This window comes from Hibiscus syriacus, unplaced genomic scaffold (assembly GCF_006381635.1).
Source record: "Hibiscus syriacus cultivar Baekdansim isolate YM2019G1 unplaced genomic scaffold, ASM638163v2 tig00110985_pilon, whole genome shotgun sequence".
NCBI classification, from domain to species: domain Eukaryota; kingdom Viridiplantae; phylum Streptophyta; class Magnoliopsida; order Malvales; family Malvaceae; genus Hibiscus; species Hibiscus syriacus.
Window position 1 is genome coordinate 57065 of NW_024062939.1, and position 21941 is coordinate 79005.

Genomic DNA, 21941 nt, shown 5'->3' on the forward strand with positions numbered 1-21941 from the left:
TCACTGTCATCAAGCCTAGACCAGAGCATCCCAAAGGTGTAAGGCTTGAGCCTTGTCAAGTTTATTTGTTAAAAGATTACGATGCACGATAATGCTTAACACACTTCAAATCTTAAGCTGATATGTACGTCTACTTACCATGAGAAGCTAAGAAAGGTATAGTGTATTTCATTTGTATAACATGACGTATTTCTGGTTAAATCTTAAAACTCTTGATGTTGCCATCAGAATCTCCAACATACCTGCAAATTTAGAAATTAAATCGATATGAAAAATTCAATTGTCGCATGTGCTCTTTTGAAAGTTGAAATAAACTACAGTAGAGCAAAGAACCGAAGCTAGACTTGCATGTCGGGACTAGTTTGCATAACTGCAAAAGAAGTAATTTCTTCTTTAAAGACATATACATGAGACAAGAGCCTCTTTTCCGAGTCCCAAACCTACTTTACAATTTCCATAAAAAATTAATTCCCATATGAAAGAGAGAAAATAAGACATATTTATAGGTAAAGTATAGAGCAAGAAGACATATTTGTTTGTAAAAGTAGACATATATATAGAAACTACTTTTACAAACAAATAATTTAAAAATACAATGTCCTAAATTTTATTTCTAATAATTTTTCTTAGAAAGCAAAGACATAGAAAAACATAAAAAGAGAAACCAAACCAGGCATACATGAAAATGAATTAGTCACATATAGAACCGATAAACCTTTACAAATAAAACAACACTAACATGTAATCAGAAAAGAAAACCCAAAATGTCAACAGTTTATTAGATTTAGGTAAAAAACAAAATCCCAAATATATAATCAGAAAATAAATCAAATTTTTAAAATAAAACCTAAAAAAATCAAGAAAAAGGCCGCATCTACATTCATCACAATGTATTTGGGATTTTGCTAAAACCAAACTTACCCCCCGTACAATAGATAATACCAAAAAACAAGAAAAAAGCAAAACCAAACCAAAACTCCCTATCTTAGCCAATTTTAGACTTTGCTAAAACGTCTGCCTCTAAGTTTGCTAACCTAACTATCCAACGAATAACGCCCTCCAAGTTCCTTATCTTATCTGCAATTTCTTAATCCACTCCACAGACAACATACTATCACTCTCAATAATCAACCGTCTCTTAGAGCACCAGCTAGAAGATTCAAAGAAAATTAAACCATGTTTAATGGCCTTAAATTCCATTAAAGAAGGACCCAGACCAGCAGCTTCTTGAAAAGATCCTAACACTGTGCAACACTCGTCTCTTAAAATCCCGCCTAAATCGCAAGCCTTCCAATCACCATTAATAGCAGCATCCACGTTCAGCTTTAGAAATCCCGTAGGGGGATGGGACCAAAAAATTTGATTTATTATCAAACATTTTGGAAATCCCATGGGGTCCATCACAAAAACATATACCATTAATTTCGAAATTATAAGTGACATTTACCCCGTCATATGAATTCACTGAACTTCTCTTATCAATCCAAACCTTATATAACATAATAATACATTTCATTCAAATTCTTATCAGATACAAATGTAAGAATATTATATATACAAATAATTTGAATGCATCGCATAAATTCTGAGTACAATATATCTACATATTTACATAACATTTTTAGAGCAAAATACCAGACAACTAATAATCGCAAAACAATAAATCTCGCAATAAACAAAGAAAATGACACCCAATCAAAAAAAACTCACAAACCAAATATAACACCCTATAGGAACACACCTTGACAAAATCAAACAACGATAATCATATTCAAAATATTATGCAAATACTCATAGACCCATACACCTTACAGACCATTCAAAATGGGGCTTGACACAAAGGAAAAGGCCATTGAATTTGAATGATATTCACTATGTCGAGTGAATACATTGAACTATCAATCAAGACTCAATATAACATGATAAGATATTTCACTCGAACACTAATCTGATCCAAATGTAAAAAAATTAAATATAAAAATAATTCAAATGCATCGTATAAATTCCAAGTCCGATATATCAACATATTTCACACAACATTTTCTTAACAAAATATCAGATAATCATTAATCGTAAAATATTCATGCACGCAATAAATAAAAAAAAATAATTAATCAGATAAATCACAAACAAAATATAACACCCTATAAATATACAGCTTGACAAAATATTCTAGCAGCGACCAACAATTCCCAATCTTTGAAGTGTAAAATCACAATTCACATCATAGCCCGAAACAACAATAAAAAACATATTCCAAATTAAACATTAATAATCAGAGTCTGAATACTATGCAAACGATCATACACACATACAACTTATTGTTCAAAGAGTAAAGTCCGAGAACCACTCTAATTATAACACACCATCTGAAGTGTGGTCCACCAAAAAGGCATATGCCCCTGAATCTAAAGTTACATTCACCCTATGGAGTGAATACACTAAAACTTCCGTATCAATCCCAACCCAATATAAATTGATAACATATTTCATCTAAATGGAAGAATATTACATATACAAATAATACAAATGCACCGCATAAATTCTATGTCTGAAATATAAAAATATTTCACACAACATTTTCCAAACAAAAAAAAAACAATCATGCTCATAATAAACAAAAAAAAATGTCAGCTAATTACATAACTCAGAAACAAAATACAACACCCTAGAGAGATACACCGTGAAAAAATATTATAACAACGACCAACGATTTGCACAATATCTTTAAAAAGCATAAAATCACAATTCATATCATAGTCCATATCAACCAATAATAATTATAATCCAAATCAAACATTAATCAGTCCTAATATTATGCAAATGATCATGCACCCATACGACTTACGCATCGTTCGAAAAGTAAGTTTTCAGAACCACTCTAACTCCAATAGACCATCCGAAGTACGATTCGCTACAAAAGCATAAACCCCTGAATTCGAAGTGAATTTCACCCCATCGAATAAATACATGAAACTTCCCTTATCAATCTCAACCCAATAAAACATTATAACAAATTTCATCTGAGTGTAAGCATATTACCTATACAAATAATCCGAATACATCACATAAATTCTAAGTCTGATATATCAATTATTTCACGTAGCATTTTTCGAACAAAATACCAGACAACAAATAATCGCAAAACAATCATTATCGTAATAAAAAGTGAAAATGTAAGTCAATCAGAAACCTCACAAACAAAGTATAACATCCTATAATGACACACCTTGACAAAAAGATTCACAGGGTGTCTTTAAAGTGCATAAAGTCACAATTCACATCATAGATCGAATCAAACAATGATAATCACAGTCTGAATATTATGTAAATGATAATGCACCCATACGCCTTACACACCGTCCGAAACGTATGTTCCATAGAACCACTAACTACAACACACCATCCCAAGTAGGGTCCGCCACAAAGACAAAGGCTACTTAATTCGAAGTGACATTCAACACATCAAGTGAATACACTAAACTTCCCCTATCAATCCAAACCCAATATAACATCATAAAATATTTCATTCGAATTTTGATCTAATCCGAATGTAAAATATTACATATACAAATAATCTAAATGCATCGCATAAATTCTAAATTTGATATATCAACATATTTCACATAACATTTTTCAAACAACAAATAATAATAATAATAACAATCTAAAACAAGTAATAATAATCATTGTTCGAATATTATGCAAATAATCATGCACCGGTACACCTTACAAATCATCCGAAGTTGGGTCTGCCACAAAGGCTGAGGCCACTGAATCCAAAGTGACATCCTTATATAACTTGACAACATATATCATCAGAATTCTAATTTTATCCCAATGTAAGAATATAACATATATAAATAATCCAAATGCATTGCCTAATTTCTAAGTTCGATATATCAACATTTCACAAGACATTTTCCAAACAAAATACCTTATAATCAATAATCTCAAAACAATTATGCTCACAATAAACAAAGAAAATGTCAATCAATCAGATAACTAACAAAAAAAATATTGCATCCTATAGAGAGACACATTGAATCAAACATTATACAAATCACATCATAATTCACATCATCTAACACATCATGTCTTTAAAATCTATAAAGTCACAATTCACATCATAATTCGAATCAAACAATGATAATCATTATCCAAATCAAGCATTAATAATCCGAGTTTGAATTATATAATTTAATTTAAGAATAAATTATCCAAATCAAACAATGATAATCATTATCCAAATGAAACAATGATAATTTAATTAATTTCATTTAAGAATATATTAATATAATTTAAATTAATGTATTCTTATGATATTTTATAATTTATAATTTAAATATTATTATATTCTTATGACCTTAGAGCCACCATTGTAATCTTGAGGTACAGGTCTGCTTTCATAGTAGTTAAACATCTCTCCTGTAGCCTGCAATTTTATATAGCAAATAAACTTCATCAATTTGATTGAAAAGATGGGCAATTTTAGTCATATCATAGACTTTACAGGAAATACTAAACCTCAAAGTCTTCTATTGAAAGACAAAACATTGTGTTTTATTTGTAATGGTCTCACATTTACATAAGGTCGCTTTATTTGCTAAAGGCAACTTATTTACTGTTGAACCATGACCATCTGAAATTCCAACAGTGGGACTCCCATTAACCTTTTCATTTAGTCTTTCTAAAGCCATATTACTATTTCCTTGCTACTGTTGATCTTCAGCCAACACACTTTTTGTGTCACCGCTAAAAGAAACTTTCATCTTTTCTTACAACTTGAGGTTTTTTCACTTTTCAAACTTGTAGTCAACTTTACTGCCCAAGCACGTTTAATTGATCATTTTCTAACCTGTTTGGCACCACTTTCATGAGCCAGGGGAGTGGAGTGGGAAATGAGGACTTCTGTTTAATCATATTTTCATTTGTCGGACTTCATTAGATAAAAGAACCTATTACTGCCAGTGCAAAGATAGATAAAAGAGCTCATTAACTATTAACATCAGATCAAAAGACAAATGATGAAGACTTAATTAGATAACTCAAACCTACCACTTGGGATTACTAAAGCATACGGAACGGTCTTTTCAAACTTTGAGCAGTTGTTTTTCTTCCATTATGTGTTACAAGGCATTTTTCAGTGTTTAAATCGCCGGGTTACATGGCTTTCTAAATTTCCCACAAAATAATAAAACCATCTCTAAATATTACAAGTAAGAGTCAAGGGTACTTGAAAAACGACATCTCCTCGGAACTTAAATTATAAACGAAAATTAACAGAATGAGAAAGTAAGAGTACCTTTTACTTTCAGTTGTTGGCCGAGGAAGTATAGACATAACAACCCTATCAGCTAAAACTTCAGTTGGATGTCCTAAATAAGATGGTCAATCAAGTTTGATATATCAGTAATGTAATACATGGTACCACAAAGTAAACTTCAAGAATTCTCAAAATGACAGCAACATAACTAACACATGAACAGTATACCATGTAATCAGGGATAGTATTGAGGTCACAGAGCTTTATGTTTTTCAAATAAACGGTCAACTCTGAAGTTTGGCATCATTTATTCATTTAAGAGGATTTTGTTGTCAAGGAGAGCATAATGATGTCACTCTCATCAAGCCTAGACTAGAGAGTAAACAAGAACGTCCCAAAGGTGTAAGGCTTGAGCCTTGTCAAGTTTATTTGTTAAAAGATTACGATGCACGATAATGCTTAACACACTTCAAATCTTAAGCTGATATGTACGTCTTTAAAGTGCATAAAGTCACAATTTACATCATAGATCGAATCAAACAATGATAATCACAGTCTGTATATTATGTAAATGATAATGCACCCATACACCTTACACACCGTCCGAAACGTATGTTCCATACAACCACTAACTACAACACACCATCCGAAGTAGGGTCTGCCACAAAGACAAAGGCCACTTAATTCGAAGTGACATTCAACACATCAAATGAATACACTAAACTTCCCCTATCAATCCAAACCCAATACAACATGATAAAATATTTCATTCAAATTTTGATCTAATCCGAATGCAAAATATTACATATACAAATAATCTAAATGCATCACATAAATTCTAAATCTGATATATCAACATATTTCACATAACACTTTTCAAACAACAAATAATAATAATAATAATAATCTAAAACAAGCAATAATAATCATTGTTCGAATGTTATGCAAATAATCATGCACACTTACACCTTACAAATCATCCAAATTTGGGTTTGCCACAAAGGTAGAGGCCACTGAATCCAAAGTGACATCCTTATATAACTTGACAACATATAGCATCAGAATTCTAATTTTATCCGAATGAATAAATATTACATATATAAATAATCCAAATGCATTGCCTAATTTCTAAGTTCGATATATCAACATTTCACAAGACATTTTCCAAACAAAATACCATACAATCAATAATCTCAAAACAACTATGGTCACAATAAACAAAGAAAATGTCAATAAATCAGATAACTAACAAAAAAAATATTGCACCGTACAGAGAGACACATTAAATCAAACATTATACAAATCACATTTTAATTCACATCATCTAGCACATCGTGTCTTTAAAATCTATAAAGTCACAATTCACATCATAATCTGAATCAAACAATGATAATCATTATCCAAATCTAACATTAATAATCTGAGTTTGAATTATATAATTTAATTTAAGAATATATTATCCAAATCAAACAATGATAATTTAAATTAATTTCATTTAAGAATATATTAATATAATTTAAATTAATATATTCTTATGATACTTTATAATTTATAATTTAAATATTATTATTATTATATTAATAAATTATATAAATAATTTTATTTAAGAATAAATTAATAAATCAGAGTTTGAAAACCAATCAGTAAGGGAAACAAATCAAATCATTATAAGAAACATACCATTGTTCCCTTGTTTCAAGTATATCTCTAATTTGAAACATCTTCACTGCTCAAGACAAGTTGACCTCGTACGAATTGGAGCTTCTAAGATGCAAAAGGAATTTAGTAAGTAAAATTTCTAAGCTACTTTTCCAAACTTATACAATTAAAACAGTCGAAGAACTATGTGGCCCATCATAATACATTTGAAAAAGTTATACCTTGTGCAGGTCTGAGTTTTAAGCCTCTGCTACAAATGCTAGTTTTTGCTTTAACTGGACAGACAACAATTTCTCATTGTGGAGGGGTGATTCTAGTTCTTCTTTCTCTTCCTTGAGCATTGCTAGAGTGTGCTCGTCAGTCTCCTCACCTTTGGATTTCTGCATGCACTCAAAACTTAAGTGAAAGAAATAAACCAAATGATACAGAAAATGTGAATCTGAACACATTAAATCTTCAATGGCAGATATATAAAACAGAAGCATTCAAGACATACTCAGAGTATGTGTTTTGTATCAGAGGATTTCAAGTTCAACCATAGATTTTCAATTAAGCTTAAATTGAATTGATATTGAATACAGATTTCGAGTCTCGAGTGTTCTCCTTGCCAGGGTTAGGCAATGAACTACATTTACTGTCCCATACTTGACAGTAATGCATAACTATTTTCACTTAAAAAATAATGCTAAACCATTGAAACATAAGAAAGTTTCGAACTTCAAATTTGGCCATCAATGCAACTATTAGATATAGGTTCACATCACTATCTCAGAAAGAATCTTAGTCAATATAGTCTATGATTTCATGCAAATGCATAACTAGACTTTTTTCGATAAGAAAGGGAGGCCTCATTAAAACCCACTTCATATCCATTGAAATACAAGAAGGTATCTCAATAAACATAGAAAGAAGGAAAAGAGTGTCTCAAATGTATAACTAAACTAAAGACTAATTTATACAATTCAATCTATTTATGTAACAATAGAACTAGAAGCTCAACAGGAAAGAGAAATTATTTAGTAAGAAGTAAGTCTGTAACGTATCCCGGTGGTGGATCAAAGCTGAGCTTTGACCCTCGTCGCCTACTTGCGGTGAGGGGGTGTTTTGTACATTCTAGTTATACCTGACGTCCATTACGTCCATAGGATTATAGAAGAAAAATACATCATTTTTCGGCTATAGATCTTCTCCATTTCTAGGTTTCTAGAAATATCGTTAAATGATACTAACATTTACGATAAACTATTTACTTAATCAGACATTGTTGACAAAAGTTTTTCTCTTATGAAAGAACATTTGAAAGGATATTTCTGGTGATAATAGAACCATACATTGTTTGAAACTTAGATTGCTGCAAACAAAATTCCGTCAACACAAAAAAAAATCTAACAAAAGAGGGTCCAATTATAACTCACCATTTGTTGAAGAAGATTTTGCACCTATAAAAATCAAAGAAATCGTTATCAAACACATAGAGGAAATTAGCAAACCAAAGCAACTTATTACTGTTTTACATCCATTAGATAGTATTATCCGACAAGGACAATCTTAACAGTTCAAAATGAATCAAAATCGACAGTGGTTATGCCACCATTGTAGTAGCATAAACATCATACTTTAAAAGTAGTTCTTTTTTTTTATAGAAGTTGGAGGTCTTATTAAAAACTCTCTTCGTATTCGTTCACATACTAAGAAGTATGTTAACGAACATTGGAAGAAAGAAAAGAGTACCTCAAAGTTTATTAATAATAATACCCATTACAACAAACACCTTAAGCTCATAAAACCTCATCCAAAGTCACAATCGAATCACCTTATTTCTAAATACACCTCCAGCAATAGAATTAAAACAACGCAACAGAACATAATACAAAAGGGACGCAACACCTGCAACCATATAAACTAAATCAAAACACAATTAGAGAGACAAGATCTAATGAGATTCGTCTTCTTCAGGAGTCCAAGAGTTTGGCTTGAATGAAGGCTCTATCTCATGCACCATGATCTTGAAGGAGTTGTCACCAACCTTCAATTCCAACGTCGCATCAATTCTCGCACCAGCCTTTGCGAGGACTTGAATTTTTGGCCGATCAAAGGATGATGGTGACTGACAGCTTTCATCGATTGCTAGTAACTGACCCCAACAATCAACAATGTTCTTGAAAGTATCCCAATTCCATACGTGAAACGGAACACCCTCGCAAACTAACCATACTCGGCGACACTCCATTACCAAACTCTTTGACCAAGCTTCGACTATGGAGAACCACTCTGCGAGAGTCTTTGATTTATCGTTCTCAACACTTCTCAATGAAGCAGAGTCTTCGAAAATCATTAATACTGCATTACCAACAGCTCTCAATAAGGAGAAGCCAGTGAGGCCCTTTGCATGCATTTGTCTAGTGAGATGACCGATTTTAATAAATTCTTTGCACCATCCCACTAGACAATTGCTCAACACCTAAAGTTTTTCTTCATATATAACGCCTTCAGCTTTATAAAGATTCTTCCTCGAATCATCTCCCATCTCGGACTTACGAAAAACACCTGTCGAGGACTTTCTCCAATAGGAATGTCGAGGTTTGAATTTAGCGAAAGAAACTCCAATTTTGTTACCGTCGATATGATAGCCATTCATTTTTGAGATCGCTCTCCTTGCTTCTTCGATTGATGCGAAGCGAATGAAACCAAAGCGAACTCCTTTTGAATTTCTTTTATTTGGAATAAAAGCATCAAGTACCCGACCGTGAGAGCAAAATAAAGATCCAAACCTCTTCCAATGGATCTTCTCTGGTAAATTCTCAATAAATAACTTGTAACATCCAGACTTGTCATTACTGCACCCCTTTGTGGTGGACTCCCCGATTCCCTCGTGGACACCATCTACTGCAGACTTTTTAACGCAACACCCAGTTTTAACAGGCACATGAGTACTAGGAGATCCTAGAGAAGCTGGATTTGGCAATGGCAATACTGGATGAACAGAAAAACGTCCATTGTCAAAAGAATCAGAATCAGAAACTAATCCTCTTTTAACAAGATTCTTCCTTGCCATCTCAATGTGCAAAAGAGACTTCAACTTAGCATCAAAAACCATTTTCTGAAGGACATCCTTGGCAGCAACCGCAAATTTTGCATTTGAGAAGAGAGCGAAACCCTTAGGCTTTTCTCCCTTGAAGTTCAATTGCGAATCTTCATAACCTGGAAGCCATCTAAGTAGATTCTGTAGCTCTCTCTCTTTGACGTCTTCAGGCAGACCCATAATGAAGATAGTACGAACCTCGTCACAATTAGAAGGGTGAGATGGCGGAGAAGATGCAGCTGCAGAGGGTGTATGAGCATGGACCGAAGGTCTCTGCTGGAGAGAAGAGTGGATTCCAGCACCCGGCATGTGATGAAAGACTGATGAAGTGAAAAACCCAGATACTTGACGAACTAATCTGGAAAAAAAAATTCCTATAATAAGAGCTCAGAGTTGAATCGACAGTGTCGGAGGAAATCCACCAATAAATGAGTCTGAAGACTGGGACAGCAGAGGAGAAAAGCAGAAGGTTTGGAGCAGTGAACGTCTGTTCTTGCTGAAACTGCTCACTGCAAAACTGCTCACTGCGTCTGTTCTACCGGCGAAGTAAATTGAAGTCTACGTATCACCCCTGGATATAAAATTTCCAGAACAAGAGCTCAAAGCTAAATGGGCAGTGTCGGAGGAAATCCACCAATAGATGAGTCTGAAGACTGGGTCGGCAGAGGAGAAAAGCAGAAGGTTTGGAGTAGTGAGAGTCTGTTGCTGAAATTGCGCACTACAAAATCATGGAGAGATACAACTATTCTTGACACTAAGAAATGGGTTATGGTCGCAGAAAGGCTCTGAGTACGGAGGAGATGCGATGTCTGGTGTACGTTCAACGGATGGAGACGAAAACGACCGTGAGCGGCGTTTAGATCTATAACGAATAAGAGTCTTAATCGGAAAACCAAACCCAGAATAGGAAACACCTTGTGCTGGCGATCTTCCCAGGAAAAAACGACTTCAAAACGGTGGTCGGAGTGTGGCGGATGACGGCTGACGATGGCGGCGGACGACTGGTGGTTGTCGGTGGAAAGATGCCTGGGCTCGTGGAAATTTGAATTTTGAATTTTGAAAACGCCTAGGTTTTAAAAGTAGTTCTTTAATCTTACAAAGAAAAGGTTAGGAACTCACACAAACAGTAAAATCAACAGTATTTTGCTTTGACTTGTCCGAATTATAACCATCCTGAAAAAAGTGTAACAGTCAGCTTTCAAATTACATATCATTAGTCGATCAAATCCTCAACTACCTAGAAACTTTACTCCTCTAACAAAATTTACACAAACAATCAGGTTTTTACGAATTTGGGCGAAACTGCATAGGAACTATGAAAAATCTAAAAAAGAACAAGCAATTGCATGCCATTAATTAAGGTTTCAATCTAAAAAGTACATTAAGACTGATAACAAAGCCCATATTTTAAGCCCCCAACGCCAGCATTTCAAGCATAAACAATTTTAATCCCCAAAAAACAAATATATAATAATTTATAGTTTATAATTTATAGTTTAAATATTAATATTAATATTATGATTTTGATAAATTATACAAATAATTTAATTTCATTTAAGAATAAATTAATAAATCAAATTTTGAAAACCATTCAATTAGGGAAACAAATCAAAACACTATAAGCAATGTACGGAAAATGCTTTATAAAAATATTTTAAATAATATTAGAATAATCTAAATTAATTTAATTTAAGAATTTATTAATATAATTTTATAGAATATGATTGGAAATGTCAGCTTCAAAATATGTGATTTTGTTGATTTATAGCTTATTTGAAGCGCAAAAACATTAGTACTTCCTTACTAGTAGAAGTAACATTTTACCTGGCTTGTACATGCAACAAAATTGCCACTTAGATTCCATGGAGTTTTCTGCAGCTCCAATTCAATGTTTGATGCAGTAGCAAGAGTTGACTCATAGCACTGGTTAGAGTTGTTAGTTGTGTGATTCCTAAATGTTTAAGTCGGTACATACCAGCTTGCATGCTTTCATAAGCACATACCTGTACAAGATTGAGAAAAGAAAAAATCAAGATAGATGAAATATGTGTAAACACATGCATTTCTAACCTCATAGTCTTTATATATTTTCTGTAAATATTACACATATCAAGGATCATGATAGGATAGAAACAAAGCATCTTGTTTTTCATTTCTTTTGTCTAATATATGAAGCAAAAGCATATTCATTTCATATATGCAGAATAAATAAATAAATAAATAAATAAAGGGATAGAAATAAAAAACGGTACTTAATGATCTAGCCCTTTGTATTACCACCCAAACTTTCCTTCCGAGAATGGTACTCCGGCATGGAATAATATAGTATCTCTTCCTTCATATTGTTGACCATATGAGAAGCCTATGCAAAAAAAAGAGAGCATAAACAAGAAGAAAGCTTGCTGCAAAATATTGAACATGTAAATTCTAGCCAATAATACCTTCGCAATAGGAGTTATAAACTTAACCATGAATGATTTTACTTTCAACAGTGATGGTCAAAAGGAGTGAATAAAACTGATCACCAAACCCTTGATATAATTTAAATTAGTATATTCTTATAATATTTTATAATCTATAGTTTAAATATTATTATTATATTTATAAATTATACAAATAAATTAATTTAAGAATAAATTAATAAAATTATACCTTGTACATGTCTGCATTAAGCCTCTACATATGCTAGTTCTTGCTTTAGCTGGACAGACAACCATTTCTCATTGTGAAGTGGTGATTCTAGTCCTTCTTTCTCTGCCTTAAGCATTGCTAGAGTGTGCTCGCCAGTCTCCACAACTTTGGATTTCTGCATTAAATCTTCAATGTCAATAATTATTTCATGTAGCCCAACCCCTGGCAATGCAGGAGGGTGGGGGTGCAAGAAAGAAGTCAATCAAATAATAAAAAAAGGGTATTGTTGCTTACTTGAGAACAAGAATTCCATGCCTTAAAGATCTTTCTAGTTAGAACCATTGGCTCAAGTAAGAAAGAAATATCAACTACCGTTGAGCAAAATAGCATCTCCATCTGTAAACAAATCATCCATATTCATAAAAATTGCCACTACTTCATTGGCTTATTTATTCCAAGTTTCAAACAAAAAAGAAAGAGAATTTTTAAGGCTAAACCTGTGTTGTTCCTGGATTCAAGGATAGTTACCTTTGTAGATTTAAACATAAATTGGACAGGACAATTAAGGTAAACCAGTGAACCCTTGGTTAGTCCATGAGAACACCAGATAGTTTCACATGTCTTCCATGGATACACCATTTGTTTCATAGTAAACCCTTGAAGCTGTATCAATATCAGGTAAACAAACCCTTGTATAAAAGTAAAATATCATCCATATTTGAAACGTTTCAAAGATTTTAAGTCAAGAAAAAACCAAAATTAAAAGGAACAAAATATGAGAAATTATGAAGAATAAACCTGAATTGAAAGCCTATTATAAACATATTCATGCAATAAAAAAATAACTCATCGATTGTCACATTAAAAAAATAATTTGAATAAAAAAAGGCAGAGTTAACTGAAGAAAGCAAATTGAATCACTAGACCAAAGGCATCAACATGTGAAAACAATGAAAATGGAAGTACATAGAAACTATTTTTACAAACAAATAATACAATGTCCTAAATTTTATTTTTCGTATTTTTTCTTACTAAGCAAACACAGAGAAACGCAACAAAAGAGAAACCAAACCAGACATAAATAAAAGGGAATTGGTCACATGCAGAACTGAGAAACCTTTGCAAATGAAATAACAGGTTCAAAACAACACTAACATGTAATCAGAAATGAAAACTCAAATGTCAACAATTTATTAGATTTAGGTAAAAAAAACAAAATCCATAATCTGTAATCAGAATATAAATCAAATTTTTAAAAAACCCAGAAAAAATTCATCACAAAATATAATCTAACAAAAGTATAAATTAAAAGAAAAATGTAACAGATACAAGAATTGGGTAAAAGAAACTAACCTGAGAATCTAAAGAATTGATTGATATAATCAATGGGCAAGTTTCTTAAATGGGTGATAAGTAGTGCTCAGTTTTTATTTTTATAGATGGGATTTCAACCGTTGGCTTAGGATAAAAGGGTAATTATACCTAAATTCTTATGATATTTATAATATTATTATATTTATAAACTATATAAACAATATAATTTAAGAATAAATTAATTTAATTTAAAAATATATAAATAATATTAGAATTATTTAAATTATTTATGTTAAGAACATATTAATATAATTTAAATCTATAATTTAAATATTAATGTTATTATATAGGGCAGGATCTAATTATACTGTGTAAAACTCTTTTAGTTTATACCATTTTAAGACCAGTAGATGGGAGAAATTAAAGAGTGAAATTAATCGTGGAAAATGAAAAGATATTCACTAAAAAAACGAATTAATCTCAATCTTTGATTTATCTCAATCCAATGGCTCTAAAGATTAAAGCCAACGCTGAATCATAGACTATATTGCATGAGATTAAAGCTCAAGAGATTTTGATCAAAGTCTCGGATCAAAACAGCTCTAATCAAGTTTCTTTTAACCAATGTTGAGTTAAACTTCCCATTTAGCTTCTGCAAAGGCCAAAACTGACCTAATAATTACTAAAGATCCTGATTGAGAACTTTAATGCACCATCTTGTTCCTCTTTAAAGATTATGTATTTTAGTTAAGGGAAGGGGGGAGAGCGGGTTTGGAGACTTGGAAAGCCAAGATTGTGGTGTCCCTAACAGGCACTGCATGAAATATAAGAAGAAAATCCAACCGACATGTAAATGTGCAGAACCTGATTGATATGCAAAATAGCAATTTAATGTATAGGAAATACCTTACAAAATGTTGCAGACACTGGACCATCCTTTTCCGAGGCAGCTAGTTCTTGGATGACCTTCTCCAACCCTTTACTAATGGCTTGCATCTCGTCTGCCAAACATTTCAATTGTACCTGCATGGTAATCAATAATTTTGCTTAACATCACATGGAAAAGGTTAAGCAATTTAAATATGACCTGAAAAGGCCATAAAAATCTTACCTTTGTTGCAGATTCCAAAGTCGCAAGGTCTTTTGGAAAATCTATTAATTCTGGCAACTTTTGGCTCAGGACCTAAAAGTTAGAGGCCGTAAAGAGTAAAGTATAAATCGACATTCTCACATATAATAAGGTATGGTTTGCAATGTCAATAAAAGCATTTTCTACTATGGCAATAAGTTAATGATTGCAAAAGTAAAACAACCCAACATACCATGCATTTTCTGCAATAATTTTCATGATATTAGTAACCTTTAAATTTGAAAATTAGTCTTCAACAAAATTGAAAAAGGATGCAGTGAATGTCTGCACGCATTCAAGCATTTTACTTGGTACAATAAGACAGGCATTCCATCTTGAAACATAAGTGTAGGAGTACAAGAATATTCAAGTTATTCAAACAAATTTAACAGGAAAGATCAGAATCAAGAAAATTAAGGTAGATGGTCTTGTACCTTACAAAGATAATGCATGAGAGTCATCTTTTTATTCCGAGCTCGTGTATCTGTGAGTTTAAGGAGACTATCCAACCGAAAACCAACAGCAGAACCTGTGGGGACGAACCATAAATTTCTGAAATGTTTGGAGCAAATTGATGCTTCTTGAAAAATTTGTACAGATATGACATCTAGGGATTCGATTTCTATTCTTAGCAGTTAAGGTAAAAATACAGGATTACAGGACCGTGTTAAACATTTAAGAGACTCAATTAACAATAAGAAAACAGTGAAAATACACAACTCATTCAAGAAGAATAACAGAAGGCAAATCAGAAGTGAAAAGACTGACCTTGTTTCCCATTAACAAATTTATCTAAGCAGAATGGGATACAAAAAGATGACTAAAATAAGATAGTTCTTCATCTATTAATAAAATATACCTCCTCAGTTAAATCACTCACCCCTAGCAGTTCCTTGGTTCAAAGCATTTCCCAGAGAAAGAATAGTTTGCATGATCCTTTTCAATTTGACCGAATTCCTCACCTGGTGAATGCATTGGTGAAATGGTTTAAATGACTAAAATCTTCAGGAGAAATAATACCTTTAATTGGAAAAGCTAATTTATGTCCAAAAAAAGCTTAACTTGCCTCTCCAACAGCAGAGTTTACAATGTCCAAACTATTTCTAAGATCAGAAACCTGCAAAGGTGCAAGAAGCACCAATTAGGTGACAACAACAGTAGAAAGCATCTCATACCAATCTGAGTACACAGGTTCTCCTCATACCTGGGAATAAAATTGTATTTTGAATAAGAAAACTCTTAGCTTAGACTCTACTGGTGGCACTGTCATCAATTCTAGGAAAAACTGTCACCAAATACTGAGCAAGTAATCAGATCATAGATCGAATCAAACAATGATAATCACAGTCTGTATATTATGTAAATGATAATGCACCCATACACCTTACACACCGTCCGAAACGTATGTTCCATACAACCACTAACTACAACACACCATCCGAAGTAGGGTCTACCACAAAGACAAAGGCCACTTAATTCGAAGTGATTTTCAACACATCAAGTGAATACACTAAACTTCCCCTATCAATCCAAACCCAATATAACATGATAAAATATTTCATTCGAATTTTGATCTAATCCGAATGCAAAATATTACATATACAAATAATCTAAATGCATCTCATAAATTCTAAATCTGATATATCAACATATTTTACATAACACTTTTCAAACAACAAATAATAATAATAATAATATTCTAAAACAAGCAATAATAATCATTTTTCGAATGTTATGCAAATAATCATGCACCCTTACACCTTACAAATCATCCAAATTTGGGTCTGCCACAAAGGCAGAGGCCACTGAATCCAAAGTGACATCCTTATATAACTTGACAACATATATCATCAGAATTCTAATTTTATCCGAATGAATAAATATTACATATATAAATAATCCAAATGCATTGCCTAATTTCTAAGTTCGATATATCAACATTTCACAAGACATTTTCCAAACAAAATACCATACAATCAATAATCTCAAAACAACTATGGTCACAATAAACAAAGAAAATGTCAATCAATCAGATAACTAACAAAAAAAATATTGCACCGTACAGAGAGACACATTAAATCAAACATTATACAAATCACATTTTAATTCACATCATCTAGCACATCGTGTCTTTAAAATCTATAAAGTCACAATTCACATCATAATCTGAATCAAACAATGATAATCATTATCCAAATCTAACCTTAATAATCTGAGTTTGAATTATATAATTTAATTTAAGAATATATTATCCAAATCAAACAATGATAATTTAAATTAATTTCATTTAAGAATATATTAATATAATTTAAATTAATATATTCTTATGATACTTTATAATTTATAATTTAAATATTATTATTATTATATAAATAAATTATATAAATAATTTTATTTAAGAATAAATTAATAAATCAGAGTTTGAAAACCAATCAGTAAGGGAAACAAATCAAATCATTATAAGAAACATACCATTGTTCCCTTGTTTCAAGTATATCTCTAACCTCATAGTCTTTATATATTTTCTCTAAATATTACACATATCAAGGATCATGATAGGATAGAAACAAAGCATCTTGTTTTTCATTTCTTTTGTCTAATATATGAAGCAAAAGCATATTCATTTCATATATGCAGAATAAATAAATAAATAAATAAATAAAGGGATAGAAATAAAAACGGTACTTAATGATCTAGCCCTTTGTATTACCACCCAAACTTTCCTTCCGAGAATGGTACTCCGGCATGGAATAATATGGTATCTCTTCCTTCATATTGTTGACCATGTGAGAAGCCTATGCGAAAAAAAGAGAGCATAAACAACAAGAAAGCTTGCTGCAAAATATTGAACATGCAAAATAACTCATCGATTGTCACATTAAAAAAATAATTTGAATAAAAAAAGGCAGAGTTAACTGAAGAAAGAAAATTGAATCACTAGACCAAAGGCATCAACATGTGAAAACAATGAAAATGGAAGTACATAGAAACTATTTTTACAAACAAATAATACAATATCCTAAATTTTATTTTTCGTATTTTTTCTTACTAAGCAAACACAGAGAAACGCAACAAAAGAGAAACCATACCAGACATAAATGAAAGGGAATTGGTCACATGCAGAACTGAGAAACCTTTGCAAATGAAATAACAAGTTCAAAACAACACTAACATGTAATCAGACATGAAAACTCAAATGTCAACAATTTATTAGATTTAGGTAAAAAAACAAAATCCCTAATCTGTAATCAGAATATAAATCAAATTTTTAAAAAAACCCAAAAAAATTCATCACAAAATATAATCTAACAAAAGTATAAATTAAAAGAAAAATGTAACAGATATAAGAATTGGGTAAAAGAAACTAACCTGAGAATCTAAAGAATTGATTGATATAATCAATGGGCAAGTTTCTTAAATGGGTGATAAGTAGTGCTCAGTTTTTATTTTTATAGATGGGATTTCAACCGTTGGCTTAGGATAAAAGGGTAATTATACCTAAATTCTTATGATATTTATAATATTATTATATTTATAATCTATATAAACAATATAATTTAAGAATAAATTAATTTAATTTAAAAAAATTTAAATAATATTAGAATAATTTAAATTATTTATGTTAAGAACATATTAATATAATTTAAATCTATAATTTGAATATTAATATTATTATATAGGGCAGGATCTAATTATACTGTGTAAAACTCTTTTAGTTTATACCATTTTAAGACCAGTAGATGGGAGAAATTAAAGAGTGAAATTAATTGTGGAAAATGAAAAGATATTCACTAAAAAATGAATTAATCTCAATCTTTGATTTATCTCAATCCAATGGCTCTAAAAATGTGTAAAACTAAAAGAGTTTTACATACTATAAATGGATCCTAATCCTTATTATATTTAAAAATTATATAAATTAATTAATTTAATTTAAGAATAAATTATATAAAAATATTTAAATAATATTATAATAATTTAAACAATTTAATTTAAGAATATATTAATATAATTTAAAATTATAATTTAAATATTAATATTATTATATGGGGGCAAAATCCAATTATAGTGTGTAAAACTCTTTAATTTTACATCATTTTAGGATCATTGGATGAAAGAAATTAAAGACTAAGATTAACCATGGAAAATGAACAGATATATACTAAAAAACATATTAATCTCATCCTTTGATTTCTCTCAATCCAATGAGACTAAAAAACTGCAAACCTAAAAGAGTTTTACACAATATAAGTGGATCCTAATCCTTATATATTTATAAATTAATTAATTTAATTTATGATATTTTAATTTAAATAAATAATATTATAGTAAATGTCGAGGATTTTCCTAATGTGAATGAAAAAGCAAAAATGCATAAGGACAATAAATTGTGACACTTACATTTTCTTCAACTATAGAGCTGAGAAACAGAGAACCAATTTGTCGCTCGATTCACAAAGATTCCTTTTCTTCTGCCTATTGACTTCTTTTCCTCTAGGATATTCCTTGTTGTGAACTGGCAAATGTCTACAAATGAAGCAATAACTTAATGAAATTTCCATGAGCATGAAAAGGTGAAGTTTGTAAAGAAACTAGAATAAACTGGATGAAACTTCAACATACCCTCTTAAAACACTTGTTTTTCTACTTCCTTGAGATTCTGACTCTTCATTAGGTAACTTAGAAGAAGCATGGAGAGGGCACAACATTACAAAGTTATCCTATTGTGATCCAAAATAAATATACACTCGTTAACAAGGAACGAGTCTTTAACTTCCCAAAAAATCATATGAAGTCCAGAAAACTGCCCAATCTGTATCGCTTACAGTATCCCACCGGCATTGTGAGACTAATTTTGCACAGGGAACATGGAAACTTTTATGACAACTCTTTTCGAAACAGCCAAACGCTGCACCTTTGAGTCCGCAACAGGAGCATTTTATTTTTCGACTTCTGGAGTTCATTTTCAAAATAAACATTAGGAGCCCTGAAAAAAATAACATTATTATATATTAAAATTATCGAAACTGTACCGAAAGAGCATATTCGGTTATGAACACTTTTACCATTCACTGCAGTTCTTGTGCGAATGTATGACCTTAAAGCCACCATTGTAATCTTGAGGTACAGGTCTACCTTCATAGCAATTAACCATCTCTCCTGTAGCCTGCAATTTTATATAGCAAATAAACTTCATCAATTTGATTGAAAAGATGGGCAATTTTAGTCATATCATAGACTTTACAGGAAATACTAAACCTCAAAGTCTTCTATTGAAAGACAAAAAACATTGTGTTTTATTTGTAATGGTCTCACATTTACACAAGGTCGCTTCATTTGCTAAAGGCAACTTATTTACTGTTGAACCATGACCATATGAAATTCCAACAGTGGGACTCCCATTAACCTTTTCATTTAGTCTTTCTAAAGCCATATTACTATTTCCTTGCTGCTGTTGATCTTCAGCCAACACACTTTTTGTGTCACCACTAAAAGAAACTTTCATCTTTTTCTTACAACTTGAGGTTTTTTCACTTTTCAAACTTGTAGTCAACTTTACTGCCCAAGCACGTTTAATTGATCCTTTTCTAACCTGTTTTGCACCACTTTCATGAGCCAAGGGAGTGGAGTGGGAAATGAGGACTTCTGTTTAATCATATTTTCATTTGTCAGACTTCATTAGATAAAAGAACCTATTACTGCCAGTGCAAAGATAGATAAAAGAGCTCATTAACTATTAACATCAGATCAAAAGACAAATGATGAAAACTTAATTAGATAACTTCAAGAATTCTCAGAATGACAACAACAGAACTAACACATGAACAATATACCCTGTAATCAGGGATAGTATTAAGGTCATAGAGCTTTCTGTTTTTCAAATAAACGGTCAACTCTGAAGTTTGGCATTGTAGGTTTCAAATGAGCCATTAGGAAACTCCAAATGAATCATGTAGCATCCTTTATTCATTTAAGAGGATTTTGTAGGCAAGGAGAGCATAATGATGTCACTGTCATCAAGCCTAGACTAGAGAGTAAACAAGAACGTCCCAAAGGTTTAAGGCTTGAGCCTTGTCAAGTTTATTTGTTAAAAGATTACGATGCACGATAATGCTTAACATACTTCAAATATTAAGCTGATATGTACGTCTACTTACCATGAGAAGCTGAGAAAGGTATAGTGTATTTCATTTGTATAACATGACGTATTTCTGGTTAAATCTTAAAACTCTTGATGTTGCCATCAGAATCTCCAACATACCTGCAAATTTAGAAATTAAATCGATATGAAAAATTCAATTGTCGCATGTGCTCTCTTGAAAGTTGAAATAACCTACAGTAGAGCAAAGAACCGAAGCTAGACTTGCATGTCGGGACTAGTTTGCATAACTGCAAAAGAAGTAATTTCTTCTTTAAAGACATATACATGAGACAAGAGCCTCTTTTCCGAGTCCCATACCTACTTTACAATTTCCATAAAAATTAATTCCCATATGAAAGAGAGAAAATAAGACATATTTATAGGTAAAGTATAGAGCAAGAAGACATATTTGTTTGTAAAAGTAGACATATACATAGAAACTACTTTTACAAACAAATAATATAAAAATACAATGTCCTAAATTTTATTTCTAATAATTTTTCTTAGAAAGCAAAGACATAGCAAAACATAAAAAGAGAAACAAAACCAGGCATACATGAAAATGAATTGGTCACATGTAGAACCGACAAACCTTTACAAATAAAACAACACTAACATGTAATCAGAAAAGAAAACCCAAAATGTCAACAATTTATTAGATTTAGGTAAAAAACAAAATCCCAAATATATAATCAGAAAATAAATCAAATTTAAAAAA

At 31.4% G+C, this 21941-nt stretch overlaps 1 protein-coding gene and 1 long non-coding RNA gene across 3 annotated transcripts; both read right to left on the reverse strand.

Moving 5' to 3' along the window:
- Positions 1–30: 30 nt before the first annotated feature.
- On the reverse strand, positions 31–16729 carry LOC120148717 (formin-like protein 17). 2 transcript variants are annotated; one of them, XM_039161750.1, is made up of 17 exons: positions 16286–16729; positions 16148–16198; positions 15962–16043; positions 15516–15610; positions 15064–15135; positions 14859–14975; positions 13167–13301; positions 12933–13034; positions 12660–12813; positions 12285–12369; positions 11832–12010; positions 8341–8364; positions 7147–7305; positions 6947–7030; positions 5306–5378; positions 4367–4435; positions 31–242 (listed from the first exon to the last, which is right to left on the reverse strand). In XM_039161750.1, exons 1-9 carry the CDS (start codon positions 16349–16351, stop codon positions 12676–12678), a joined length of 858 nt encoding a protein of 285 aa, XP_039017681.1. In that variant the 5' UTR covers positions 16352–16729; the 3' UTR covers positions 31–242; positions 4367–4435; positions 5306–5378; positions 6947–7030; positions 7147–7305; positions 8341–8364; positions 11832–12010; positions 12285–12369; positions 12660–12675. The 2 variants fall into 2 exon arrangements, with proteins under 2 accessions (XP_039017681.1, XP_039017680.1); XM_039161749.1 differs by having other exon boundaries at positions 12260–12369.
- A 1040-nt stretch (positions 16730–17769) lies between these two features.
- Positions 17770–20062, reverse strand: LOC120148721. Its single transcript, XR_005518401.1, has 4 exons — positions 19908–20062; positions 19705–19802; positions 19483–19608; positions 17770–17876 (listed from the first exon to the last, which is right to left on the reverse strand). It is a non-coding gene; the product is annotated as an uncharacterized LOC120148721 (long non-coding RNA).
- Between the last annotated feature and the right edge of the window lie 1879 nt (positions 20063–21941).